Source organism: Centruroides sculpturatus, unplaced genomic scaffold (assembly GCF_000671375.1).
Source record: "Centruroides sculpturatus isolate CEXI.00-Female unplaced genomic scaffold, Cexi_2.0 scaffold31, whole genome shotgun sequence".
In the NCBI taxonomy this organism is placed as follows: Eukaryota; Metazoa; Arthropoda; class Arachnida; order Scorpiones; family Buthidae; genus Centruroides; species Centruroides sculpturatus.
This window is the reverse complement of record NW_019384496.1, coordinates 998,013-1,011,116: the sequence shown is the minus strand read 5'-3', so window position 1 is coordinate 1,011,116 and position 13,104 is coordinate 998,013. Positions and strand designations below refer to the sequence as shown.

Sequence of the window (13,104 nt, the reverse complement as noted above, 5' to 3'; positions counted from 1 at the left end):
AGTATTTTTGTAGTACTATGCACTTTGCAAATAAATTTCAAACAACTGTTGCACTTAGTAGCATATTTACCATCTTTTTTTCCAGCACAAAATGACAACATACTCTTTTCAGGAGATTTCGGCTTGATCTAGCAATTTGTATAATATTATCATGTATTAGCAGTTCAAATGATTCTTTGGTAGTCATTTTGAATTTTTCATGCAAGATTGAGATATCTTTGCAAAATAATTGTAAAAATAAAAAAAAAACATAAAAACACATTTCCACAAAAAACCAACATAACTGGTATTGTGGGGGCTGCGCGGCCCCCAGAAGGTACGTAGCTCCATCCTTGTAAGTGCTACAGGGCCGAACATTTGGCACTCGCTAAGAATCGCGACGTAATGAGATTACATAAAATGGCAGCTGCGCACGATATTTAGATTTTTAGAAAATCGTAAAAATATGACGCGTGGGGGCCGCGCGGCCCCCATAAAACCAGTTAAGGTTTAATATGCATACTGGATACACTCCTTGATGGGGAGCAAAACCATCTCTCAAAAACAAAACACTTAAATACAATAAGCATAAGATCACAAACAAAAATTATATACATTATTATTACAATAATCTATATATATAAAAATGAATGTATGTGTGTGTGTGTGTCTGTCCTTCATGCATTACCACACCGTTTATCCAATTGCCGTGAAACTTTGGGAAGTTGTTTAATATACTCCGGCATAGTACGATTGCCATAAAACTTCGGAAAGTTTTTTAATACACTCCCGCGAAGGTTTTTGGCATAGTACATTTATCCTACGATAGATGGCGCGCGTTTACACGAGCATTCGAGCACAGTGTCCCCGATCGATTTCAAATTGTGAAGACCATTTCCCTCTTCAAAAAATATTTCCATATATGCATTTGTGAACATTTATTTACGATATTCGTAATAATGTGTGTTTAATCACTTCATTTCAACTTTTTTTGTTAATTACGTATTCGCTCAAACTTTGTTAAAACTAACTGTATACCGAACAACAACCGAAGTTGTAGAAGGAAATTCGCCTATTTTACAGATCTAGGGATCCCCCTTTTCCAAATTTTAATATCATCTAATAATTTAAAAAGACAAATTACAATAAAACGGTTTATTATCCAACTATCAGAAATTTCACAACATGCCAAGAAAGAGAGGAAGGAGCAATTAAATAATCAAAATTATAAAGGATTTAAAAAATATATATAAAAATGGGGAATATCGCACTTCTAACAATCTCTGCGAGTATGTGGGCTAAATTTGGAGAATCCGTGTTTCTCGCATGGACAATTGTATGTGGCCGGCTCGTGTCGAAAAGCCTTCCGATTTATTCGTGTACGCACCAGACGGAAAAACAAAAAATATCGTGTATCCACAAGCACTCCAATAAATAAATAGAATTGAAACGATACTTTGAAATGTTTTCCCGATGAAAATTAATAATAATAATAAGTTTCAATAAAAATAATAAAATGTAAATTGAATTTTATCATAACGAGTTTGCTTGAATTTCCTTTCTTCTGAGATCGCAGCAATGCGCGACGGGTAAGCTAGTAATTTATATAAGTAACAATTTAAGTATTAAGGTTTAAAAATCAGATATAATAATTAGTTAAAGTTTGGAAGCATCTGTCAAAAATAATACAAAACCAATAAACAAGATAAAAAATAAAGCAATCAACCAAAAGAGAAAGCAAACTGCTTACCAATAGAAAGAAATAAATTAGTAATGAAAACACAGCATGGACAGATGCTCCCAAACAACACTAGCAGTAAGGCCAATTTTATAGTAGAGGAATCATGCCTCTTAAGACAAAAAAATCAACAGATTTTCTTAGAAAACAAAACACTTTAAATTGATAACATTGTTCTGATAAAATTTTAAGAACTAAAGACCTGGTAAGAACTTCACAACCAAAAATTTCATCACGTAACACTAAGATGCCCGGCATCTACAATTTCATTCTCAACACAAAAGTTACACAATTCTCTCAAATAATTATTCAAAAAATTCAGAGAATTACACCTAACCTATAAAAAGAAATAAATTAGTAACAAAAACACAGCACTGACAGATGCTCTCACAAAACCATTGACCCTTATGGCAACAATGGGCTCAACAACACAGCCACTGGCAATTAATCATCATTTCTGATGAATCCCGCTTCAATTTAGAGTACAATGATGGCCAAGTATGTGTTGGAATATGGCTTTCACCTCTATAATGTCTATCTTATTTAGCATCATACTGGGCAATCATAAGGTGTGATGGTATGGGATACTATTGAATATCATGTGCAATCTCAGCTGCTCAGAATTGCAGGTACTCTCAACACCAACTGCTACATCGGGAAGTTGTGGAGTCTGAAGTTGTATCCTTCAATGCATTCCTGGGGCTATATTTCAACAGGACAATGCCTGTCCAAATTGTTGGGGATGTTCTAGACAACTTCTCAGCACAACAGATATCGCTTCTTCCTTGGTTTGCCCATTCAACATGTCTGGGAATTTGTGGGTTGGAAACTCTCTGGTAATGCTCATTCTGCAGCCAATATGGACAAACTTTGGGTTTGGATAGAAGCAATCTGGAATGTTATTCCTCAGGTAGACATTCAAAACCTGTTTGATTTGATGCCACAATGTGTAACAGCTCTTACTGCAGCACATGGTGGCTTCACCAAATACTGGTTTTTGGTATGTAATATTTACTTTATAAATTTAATCATTTCTTTGTATCACGAGAGGTTACATATGGAATAAATTTCATTCATTTCTGATCATGGTATTGAAATTTTTACAAACATGAGTTTAGTAACTCCTTGTTACTTGCAAAGATCAGAAGTAACAAGTACTCCTTTTCAAAAGTAGGGAAAAGATAGGGCAAGATGGGGTATAGTTTGCATAAGTGCTGTCACTTAATACTAAATCTGCATACCGGAGAAATAGATTACAGAGAACTGCTGCTGCTGTTTAGTGTTCTTCACCTAAGAAGGCAATCATGTGTTTCACAGCTGTACAGTTGCATGTTGATGTAATTTGTTAAATTTTTAAAAATGCACATGCAAATATTGCAAAGTATTTAATTTTTTAGCTTCATGTGACTATAGTCTTTTATTAATACCATTGATTACAAAACAGTTTATGCAAAACTTTATCGGCTCAGGCTACTGCCCTCAGTAATAGTGATCAAACTTTTAATAGTCATCACAGCCTATGAAGATAATATAGAGACAACCTGTTCACCATGTGTGTTCAATGAACAGGGACATAGGCATAATAATTAACAACAACAAACTGATCAGTGGAAAAACAGTAAAATCCAAATAAAACAAACTATTTGGTACCGTGAGATTTGGTTTAAACAGGTTTTACTATAACTTTATAAGTATGTAGCTAGTCAGCCAAATGCTAAATCTGACATGAGGAGAATATACCAATATATCAGTACTCATTAAGCTAGGAAGCTGCAGCCTTCCAGATCAGGGTAGGAACTGCTATTTTCCTTGACACTAAAAAGTTTAGAAGCAAATAAGAAATATTTTGCTCTCATTTGCGTTACAAAACACCTCAATTGGTCATTTCAGTCGTCAATAGCTACTAAATGAATGCAATTCCTTTATCTGTGTTAATGATAGATGTGCATGAGTATAAAAATATTAGTTATAACCTGTTAAAACTAACTGCAAATTTGTTTCTAATATATGTTATGTGATTATAATACTGTATGAAAAATTATTTATTGTGATATTGTCACAATGTCGGACTGCAAGTTTTAATTGTATTTTTAACTTACAGTAATTTAAAATATACATAATGTGTGTATAAATAGCCACTTTGTTAAAAATATATGCTCTCCATGTCAAATTAATAGTGTCTTGATCATGTACACCAGGGCTTCTTAAACTTTTTTTATTCACGACCCCATTTATGATTGTGATTTTTTTCGCGACCCCCCCAAAATATATATAAAATAAAGATACTGTATATGTTACCGCTAAAGCTCGAAATCCGTTAATGTGTACATTACCTAGCTAATCTGCAGATTAACTAGGGTGATCCGTTAAAGCTGCAAAAATTGTTCAATTTCTCAAATTACCTAGGTAATTTGCAGAGTATCTAGGTAATCTGCACATTAACGGCTTCCGTATCGTTAAAGTTCAAAAGTTTGTTTCTTTCACTTCCTTTCCCCACTCCTTCTTTTTACGTAGATAAATTTAAATCCTAGAATGCAAGCAAGCACCGAATTGGTGAGTAAAATCAAGAAAAGATTCTTCGCAAACCTCTTTAGCGAAGATTTAAAATATAATACGTAGTGTTTTAATAACAAACCAAAGTATGATTCCATAATTGAAGATGTAAAGCAAATAAAAGTTTCCAAGAAGAAAGAATCATCTCGAGATTATCAAATAATTCAAAGGTGTGATGTGTTGACTGTACGAGGCTGTGAAAAACTCATTGAGCCGTTGTCAGATGCGCGAGAAAGGTTTGAAAAAGTTTGTCCATGCCGGAGAATTGTTTGACATTCGATAAAAACTGAAGAAGACCTTGAAAAATTAGAAGATTCACAAGAGACTGTGATTATGAGATCACAGTCAAATCTTACTCAAGAGGACATTCCGTTATCCCCCGCTTCTACAGAATCACCTATAGAAATACAAGAATTTACCGATAGTAATCTTAAACTGCCTTCTATACCGTTGATTGATGATGCAGTCACGAAGAATATTCAGTTACCCTGCACCTCCAAGGAATCGCCTCTGCAAGTTGAAGAAGTCATCACTGAGTTACTCTCAACTTCAGCAGAATCGCCATCACAGTTTCGTACGGAGCCTGTAAAGAGCACTATACAAGACATAGTCTGTATTGTTTGCTCAAAAGCAGCATCAAGTGCTCACAAGTGTAAATCGTGTAATATGTTTGTTCACGCAGTTTGTGGTGAAGTAGATCCTAAAGAGGAAGGGTATGGTAAGAATGTATTGTGCATCATCTGTAAAAAGAATATGGATCAGAAAATACAGCGTGATGAAGCCAAGAAATGTTTAGAAAAGCAAGCAAAGAAAATGTTAGCAGTTTCTAATGCAAAGCACCCAAACGTCGATGAAGGTTTCGCTGTGAGAATTAAAGTACCCGAAGAAGACAGAGCAAAAACTGATGCACGTTCAATTTTAGCTGTGGTTCTTAGTAAAACAGAGGATGGCTTTTATAAACTTGATACTAAAACAGGTATTTTAAAACAATTGTATGCAAAATCTGAATTCAGTGTTTGCAAAGAGAGATTTTTAACGAAAGAAGATGGATGTCCCTGCTGTAGAAATATCTTTACGTCAAACAGCAATAAAACAATCCCTTGGTACTGGGCAGGGTTTCAGAAAATGTGACTGCAAATCTAAATGTACCACAAATAGGCGTGCTTGTCGCAAAAACCAATTGCTACGTAATTCAAAGTGTCACCAATCTTTAGATTGCACTAATAAGTAAGTACAATTTTATCATATGTTTTGCAAATTCATTTCCCTAATTGTAGTAATATTTTAAACCGTTTGATTTTTGTATTAAAGTTTTTTTAATTGATTGATGATTGATTCAATCAACTAATTTGTTGATTGTATTAACTTGATTCTTTAGATATTGAAAATTAAATAAATAACATTATGTTAATTTAAGCGTACAGAAACGTTGCTGTTGTTCCAGCAAAAATCTTATTTTCACTTTACCGAGTGCCTAGTAGGTAATTTGCAGATTACCTAGAAAATCTGAACATTACCTAGGTAATTTGAGAAATGGAATAATTTTCGCAGCTTTAACGGATCACTCTAGTTAATCTGCAGATTAGCTAGGTAATGCGCACATTAACGGATTTCGAGCTTTAGCGGTAACATATATACAAATTTGCAGAAACAATAATGGTGTACTACCACAGTTCACTCTTGTGTTACAATGGAACAAAGACAACTGAATACACTGAAAAGCGACAATATTACACTAGTTCACACTACAATCAGTGTTGCTGAATCGTTGTCTCGCTGCACCAGAAATGATAAAAACACGCAACTCACAAAAACCTATGACACAAAGCGTGCCATTTTCAAACTCTCACAAATTATTTTCAATATTTTGCATTAAAATCTCGCGACCCCAAGATTTCGCTAGGCGACCCCCAAATGGGGTCGCGACCCATAGTTTAAGAAGCCCTGCTGTACACCATGCAATTTCCTGCTAGCAATAGAGTAGTGCTGGTCATAACTCCTTCAGGGTAAAGTTTTGAATTGAAATAACGTAAAAGCCAAAAGTTTGTAAGTTAATCAGGGTCTATTGCCCCTAAGCCTTCCATATCTGGTCATGATTTTCTATCTAACTCTGTTCTAGAGATTAAGGAAGAGCAGACAAACAGATGACAGTGGGAATTTATAGCTCTACAATTTTTTCAAATTGCAGCCCAATAAGTACAGACCAAAAATGAGCCATTAGGATTCATAAAAATTCCAGTTCATTTTCCGAAGAGTTTAAAACTCAGACTGTCACTTCCGGATAGAATTATCATCAGGTCCCAGATTATATAGTCTAGTCCAGTAAAAACATTATATTCAGGGAAAGTCACAAATTTGAAAATTGTGACTTTTTCATTCATCCTAAGGAACTGGAGCTTTTGTAAAGCATTTCAACATCACCAATTGCTTCTTAAATTTCTCCAGTTCTTTTTTTCATCTTTGGTAACATGAAGTCTATAAAATAAAATCGCAAATAAAACATTATGTAAGCAAGAATTGAATTCAAATAATGTGCAGTCTATCAGAATTGCATTTACTCCAAACATCTGACTTACTTGGATCCATTTTTGATTTCTTGAAGTCACAGTGGAATCAAAAAAATTTCTCCACTTTCTTCAGTAGTTTCCTTAATTCTGGAGATGGTCCTTCAATGAAAAGGTCCAGATAAGGTTTGTTGTTAAATTCAACATTTTTCTGTCCATATTTTAGCCTTTATCTCCTCATTGCTTATATGAAGTAATTTCAGTCTAAATATCTTGGGTGAAACTTTTGGGAAATCCATTGGGATCAGCCCATTTGATATGTTGTGGATCCTCTGAGGAAACTGAATGCTGCCTGGAAACTTCCTAATTCTTCAAAGAATCAGATGCAAATCATCCAGTTTCTGGATCCTCCTAATGTTGAGAACGCTCCAAAAATTCAGATGAAAATCCTTGGGTTTTGGATTCTTTGGAGGCTCTGAGATGACCGCTCAGGGGTCATTCGAATATTTCACCAATTTTTTGTCCTTTTTGACTACCTATCCCTACATCACCAATTTTTAGACACCTCATGCTGATGTCTCACTTGATCTACCATCCCAATATTAAAATCAAGCATTTCTGTAAAACAGATCTACATTGCATTAATTTATTATTATTTCCTGCCAAGGCAAGGCTAATTTTTAAAATAGGCCAATAGAAAAAATACGAAATCAACTGATTTACCACAGACAAGTCTGATGACATTGTAATAAGTAACTCCTAGACTAAAGATATGATATACTGGTATATCTTTCAGCAATATCTTTACCTATAATCTACATCTATAAAGGTCCAAGTGCTGCCATTATTCTTTCATGAAGATTCTATTAGTGTGCTTCCAACAGAATATAATTTAGTATAGCACCTCTACTAAAGTGTAACTATTTAAATATGCAAGAACTTGTGATCATTGATCAAAATACTTCTGCATAATGATTTTGGTAAAAAAAAAATTATTTCAAATAGGAAAATTTTTTGGCATCTTTAGGACATCATTATTGTACTAACACCCCATCACAAAATTTTTGTGTATCCCCCTGCCCAGTGAAGATGTCATATTTGAATGATCCCTCTTCATCTCTCTGCTGCACATTCTCCACACTTCTTTGCTTGTAAATCTTTGTTTGAGGATCCTATTCCAAAATTTCTCTTCACTCATTCTTCTATTTAAAACTGTAAATGAAAAACATCACTGGAGAGCACTAACAATAAACAATCCATTGAGTGCCAGAAATGCAACATTCAATAAAACTCGTTGTGTCATTCAAATAATAATATACATGTAACTTAATTTTTACCTCTATAACTTAACACTAAGATCAAATAAGCTATCGTTCCTTACTGGTGACACTTGATAATAGCATCAATTTCACATGTTAACAGAGAATATAACCCTTTTTCCAAGGTGCTGTGAGGTAATGCCAAACTCTAAGTGGCCACTGAATAGTTAATAATTTTTTAAAAATTTAATTATAAATAGAAATAGTCACTATTTGTACATAGTTAATATGAATATGTACATGAACTTGCACATTTAACGCCTTTATGAAAATTCCTGTTTAGACTGGCATTGTTGCTATGCAGGACTCTACATGGCATATACTATATTATAGAATGTTTAAAATATTACTATTATTACCATGATTAATATATTTAAATGGTATATATAATTTTAATACATATCTGAGAAGTTTATGTAAGTACAACTGATGTTAAAACAAATTAGCATTATTTTGGGACTACCAATATGTATATAACACATTGTTATATTCCAAACTGAGTAACCTACTTACCTTAATATGCTTTGAATATGTTTTTCCCATAACTTTCTAATCTAACAAAAACTTTGTATGACTATTAAATTAATTAAATTAAGTTTCATTTTCACATTCCAAAATTTCATAAAACAACAATATCACTGATTAAAACTTTATGTTGTGTACAGTACATGTACACATTGGAAAACTCAATGACCTAGATAATTTCAGAAGAAAGTAAATAGCTTTAAAAAATTTCTTTCTGTATATTTCCAGAAAAATTAATAAATTTGCTGACTTTAGATGTGTATAAAATCACTTTAATCCATAATGGTTGATTTTTCCACAGCAACTCCAGTTGGATGACTTCAGACTTTATTATATAAATTTAACACAGGTTATACTGTACATATGCATTTCGGGCTGTTGTGATTTCACAACCCCTCCACACTGATGTTTTAGAGAGAAAATAACATAAAACTCCATTTTCACATTTGGGTTTTCCCATAAATAGATATAAAACTGGATGTAATTTTGAAAAAACTTTTTGTATGTATTTATGGGGAAATGGAGTTTTATGTTATTTTCTCTCTAAAACATCACTGAGGAGTGGTTGTGAAATCACAACAGCCCGAAATGCATTTGTATAATCTGTGATAAATTTATATAATAAAGTCTTAAGTCATCCAACTGGAATTGCTGTGGAAAAATCAACCATTATGGATTAAAGTGATTTTATACACATCTATACAGTACTATACAGCATCCATATTATTTAGATTGCTGACTTTATACAAAATATGAGTTTCCATGATTATTTTAAAATTTTCTGACATTTCCCAATTTTCCTAGTGAGGAAGGAATCCTGTCATCTCTAAATGTTAACAGTACACTAGTCATATATTGAAGAATATTGCTATCATTTTGTGATGAACTATCTGTGGAGATAACGATAACTACATAACATGTGAAAACTGCTCTGTGAATATAGCGAAATACTTTAGTCTGTGGAGATGTTTCAGTATCCTAGTTTACAATTTGATACATGACATTTTACTAAAAATATAAATGCATAATTTTCTGTATTTGTATTCTCAATGTAATGATACTGTACAACTTATTTTTAAAAATTTCTAGTTAATGACTTTCATAAAAATCACCTGGTTGAAAATAAATTTATTATAAAATTATAGCAAAAATACTTACAGATTACAAATTATTTTTATAATAGTAACTGTTTTATTTTGATTAACAATATTCCAATACAAAAATTTCAGTATAAATCTATTTTCAATATATAGTGTGTGTGGTGTGTGTGTGTATATATATATATATATTTGTGTATATATACATCTTATACAAATCTCTGACTAGGGGAAAGGGAATAATGTTATGATAAAAGATGAATTTATTATCACACAACAGAATTGAACAATGTATATTTGTACATTTTATGTATAAACCTCTCCTCTGATTTTTTTCTAATTCTACATCCCCTGTCATTGATTAAATTATAAACTGTGATTAAAAAAATTATTATTCAATGTTAAATAATGATAACAATTATATATATTGATATTTTATCTTTACATTTAACTATATACATAGTATTATTTTATAAAGATCTCTGGTTTCAATTTAAAAACCAGTAAATAAAAACATTTTAAATGCTTCCATCTTTACATGTAATAAAAATTATCTTTGGTAAAAAGCAATATAAAAATAATAATCTGTTATGAATGTGTTTCCATATTTTGAAAGAACCATTCAGTAAATCGTCTGAGTTGTGCTGCCGTAGACTGAGACTCTGCTTGCAATCGTTGGTTTTCTTCTGTTAACTGCCTTACTTTTTGTTCCAAATTAGCCTTTTGATGTTGTTCCTATTAATAAAAATATAATACAATAATGTTAAAAATATATTTATATATGCTTTTGATATAAATTAAATTTTATTCTTAAACTATGTTTCAGCAATAATTACTTTAACCAAATCTTGTTGGAGTCTCCAGACAGTATTTTCTAGTTCATGCACTTGAGAAGTTTTATTTGATATACTGTAAATAAATAAATTCCTCAATTTCAAATCATTAACATTATTACTTTTTATTAAGTTAAAGAATAAAAATATATAGTAAACCTTGCTTCAGTTTCTCCTGTTTCTTCTACTTCTAACCAAGCAGATTTAGATGCAGGAAGATCTATTATATAAAATTTTATATTATTATTGATTCATCAAATTGATTATTATTATTATAACATTTACATTTTTTAAGTAGTGAAATTAAAATAAACAATAATTTTTTAATTTTTCATTTGCTGTTGTGTTCATTTCAAAGTACTATACAGGCAGTCCCTGAATTATGATAATCCAAATCATGACAATTTACAATTACAATGATTTGCAAAAAATTTTTTTGTTGTGTTTTTATGAATTCTTGGCATTTTTTGCAAATTGTTGTAATTCAAACCATTGTAAAGCATTGTAAGGGGTTGTCTGTACATCTGTTTCATTTTTTGCCAGGATAGTTTATATTTGAGCAAACCATAAACAGCCATTAACACATTAAGTGCCATGTGTTGCAAATATGCAACACACATTATACATTGAAATCTAAGCTGTGTTACTTCAAAGCAACATGCTAGTTATATAAATGTAATGGAAATAGTTAAAGCATGGCCATGGGAACAAAACTTGCATTTTTTTATGATAGAATACTAATAGGAATTTAATTTTTTTCTCCCATAAAATATGAAAAATAAACTAAATTTGCCTTTCCTAATGTTTTTCTTGCACAATGAATGTGAATAAGTACAATATCATAAAAATATAAAATATAAAAACAAATATTCATGAAACAAACTTCATTTGCTCTCAGTAAACAAACAGTAAAAAAANTTGCCTTTCCTAATGTTTTTCTTGCACAATGAATGTGAATAAGTACAATATCATAAAAATATAAAATATAAAAACAAATATTCATGAAACAAACTTCATTTGCTCTCAGTAAACAAACAGTAAAAAAAAGTAGGTATAGTATTTCAGTAATTATTCTATTTTTCTTGGATTTGTATTGGTCCATTTATGCAACCTTGAATGTGGTGGAAGTTTTGTTGAATTCAAAAGCCAATGAACATATAAAATGGTATAATATGATCAGAAAAAATCATTCAGGCCAGATATTACAATTTTGCAAACTGCCTAAAAATTGAGAAAAATGTTTTTTAACAATGAAGATAAAATTATATTAAATAGTTATTATATTTATGTTATTTTGTTCAAAAAGAAAGGACCATGGCCCAGGGTGATATTTTATGGCCCACTATTGTGACAATTAATGTATTAACAGAAATCAGAATTTATGCTTAAAAATTTTTTAAGCAAAATATTAGACTATTACTTTAATTAGACTGACTAATTACAATCAATGCAAGACATCAGTATAAATTATGGTACTCTGTATGCTGATACAGCTTACCATAATTCATCCATTACAGGATGGACAGGACTCCATTGTAAACTTGATCTGCAAATGCAGTCAATCACTGTAAGTGAGTAATGGAGAATGATTCCCTAATCAATAATACTCATGACAAATCATAAGGTTCTAGATTAGTTTAAAAAACCTAAACCCTATGGCAGTAGGCTGACATCCTACCAGACAGCCTTCTGTCAACCTGGAATTAGATGAAACAATATTTGAAGACAAGTTCGCCCATATAGGGATCACCATTTTTTGCGTAAGACAATACATTTCCGGCGACCGACCTTCCTTTCTAGGCTACTAGCTGCCAAAAAGTTTAAAAAAAGTCCTTTTAAAAACACAAAAAAATATCCGATTAAAAATACAAAGATTTTCTAAAATCAGAACTGGTGTTATACAAACGTCTTTCTTGTTACCATCTGTACTTACTCGGGGGTGTTTTGGCCTTTTATCCACAGAGAAGAGAGCGCTGGAAAATGTAGATTAAAAAAGTTCCCCTAGTGACGATATGGGCGACCTATATGGGCAAACTTGTCTTCAAATATTATTAAAAAATAAAAAGAACCATTGGACGAAAAAATTACGAATTATGACTGTAAAATATCGTCACTAGGGGAACCTTTTTAATCTACATTTTCCAGCGCTCTCTTCTCTGTGGATAAAAGGCCAAAACACCCCCGAGTAAGTACAGATGGTAACAAGAAAGATGTTTGTATAACACCAGTTCTGATTTTAGAAAATCTTTGTGTTTTTAATTGGATATTTTTTTGTGTTTTTAAAAGGACTTTTTTAAACTTTTTGGTGGCTAGTAGCCTAGAAAGGAAGGTCGGTCGCCGGAAATGTATTGTCTTACACAAAAAATGGTGATCCCTACATGGGCGAACTTGTCTTCAAATATTATTAAAAAATAAAAAGAACCATCGGACGAAAAAATTACGAATAGATGAAACAAGTTAAAAATTTTAGAGTTAAATACTTCCATTTGTCAAAATATGAATTATGAGAAATACGGTTTAATCACAGATATTGACTTAATATTATGGAAAATACTT

At 31.8% G+C, this 13,104-nt stretch overlaps 1 protein-coding gene across 1 annotated transcript in view; it reads right to left on the bottom strand.

Annotated features, from left to right (window-relative positions):
- Window positions 1-10,211: 10,211 nt before the first annotated feature.
- The window catches only part of LOC111621948 (signal-induced proliferation-associated 1-like protein 2), a 77,121-nt gene continuing 74,228 nt past the window's right edge, over window positions 10,212-13,104 (bottom strand). The window contains exons 23-25 of the mRNA XM_023364208.1: window positions 10,708-10,768; window positions 10,552-10,624; window positions 10,212-10,450 (exon numbers count right to left, since the gene is read on the bottom strand). Of these exons, the coding sequence (XP_023219976.1) occupies window positions 10,304-10,450; window positions 10,552-10,624; window positions 10,708-10,768 (281 nt within the window). The 3' untranslated portion in view covers window positions 10,212-10,303. The remainder of the gene's footprint in view (window positions 10,451-10,551; window positions 10,625-10,707; window positions 10,769-13,104) is intronic.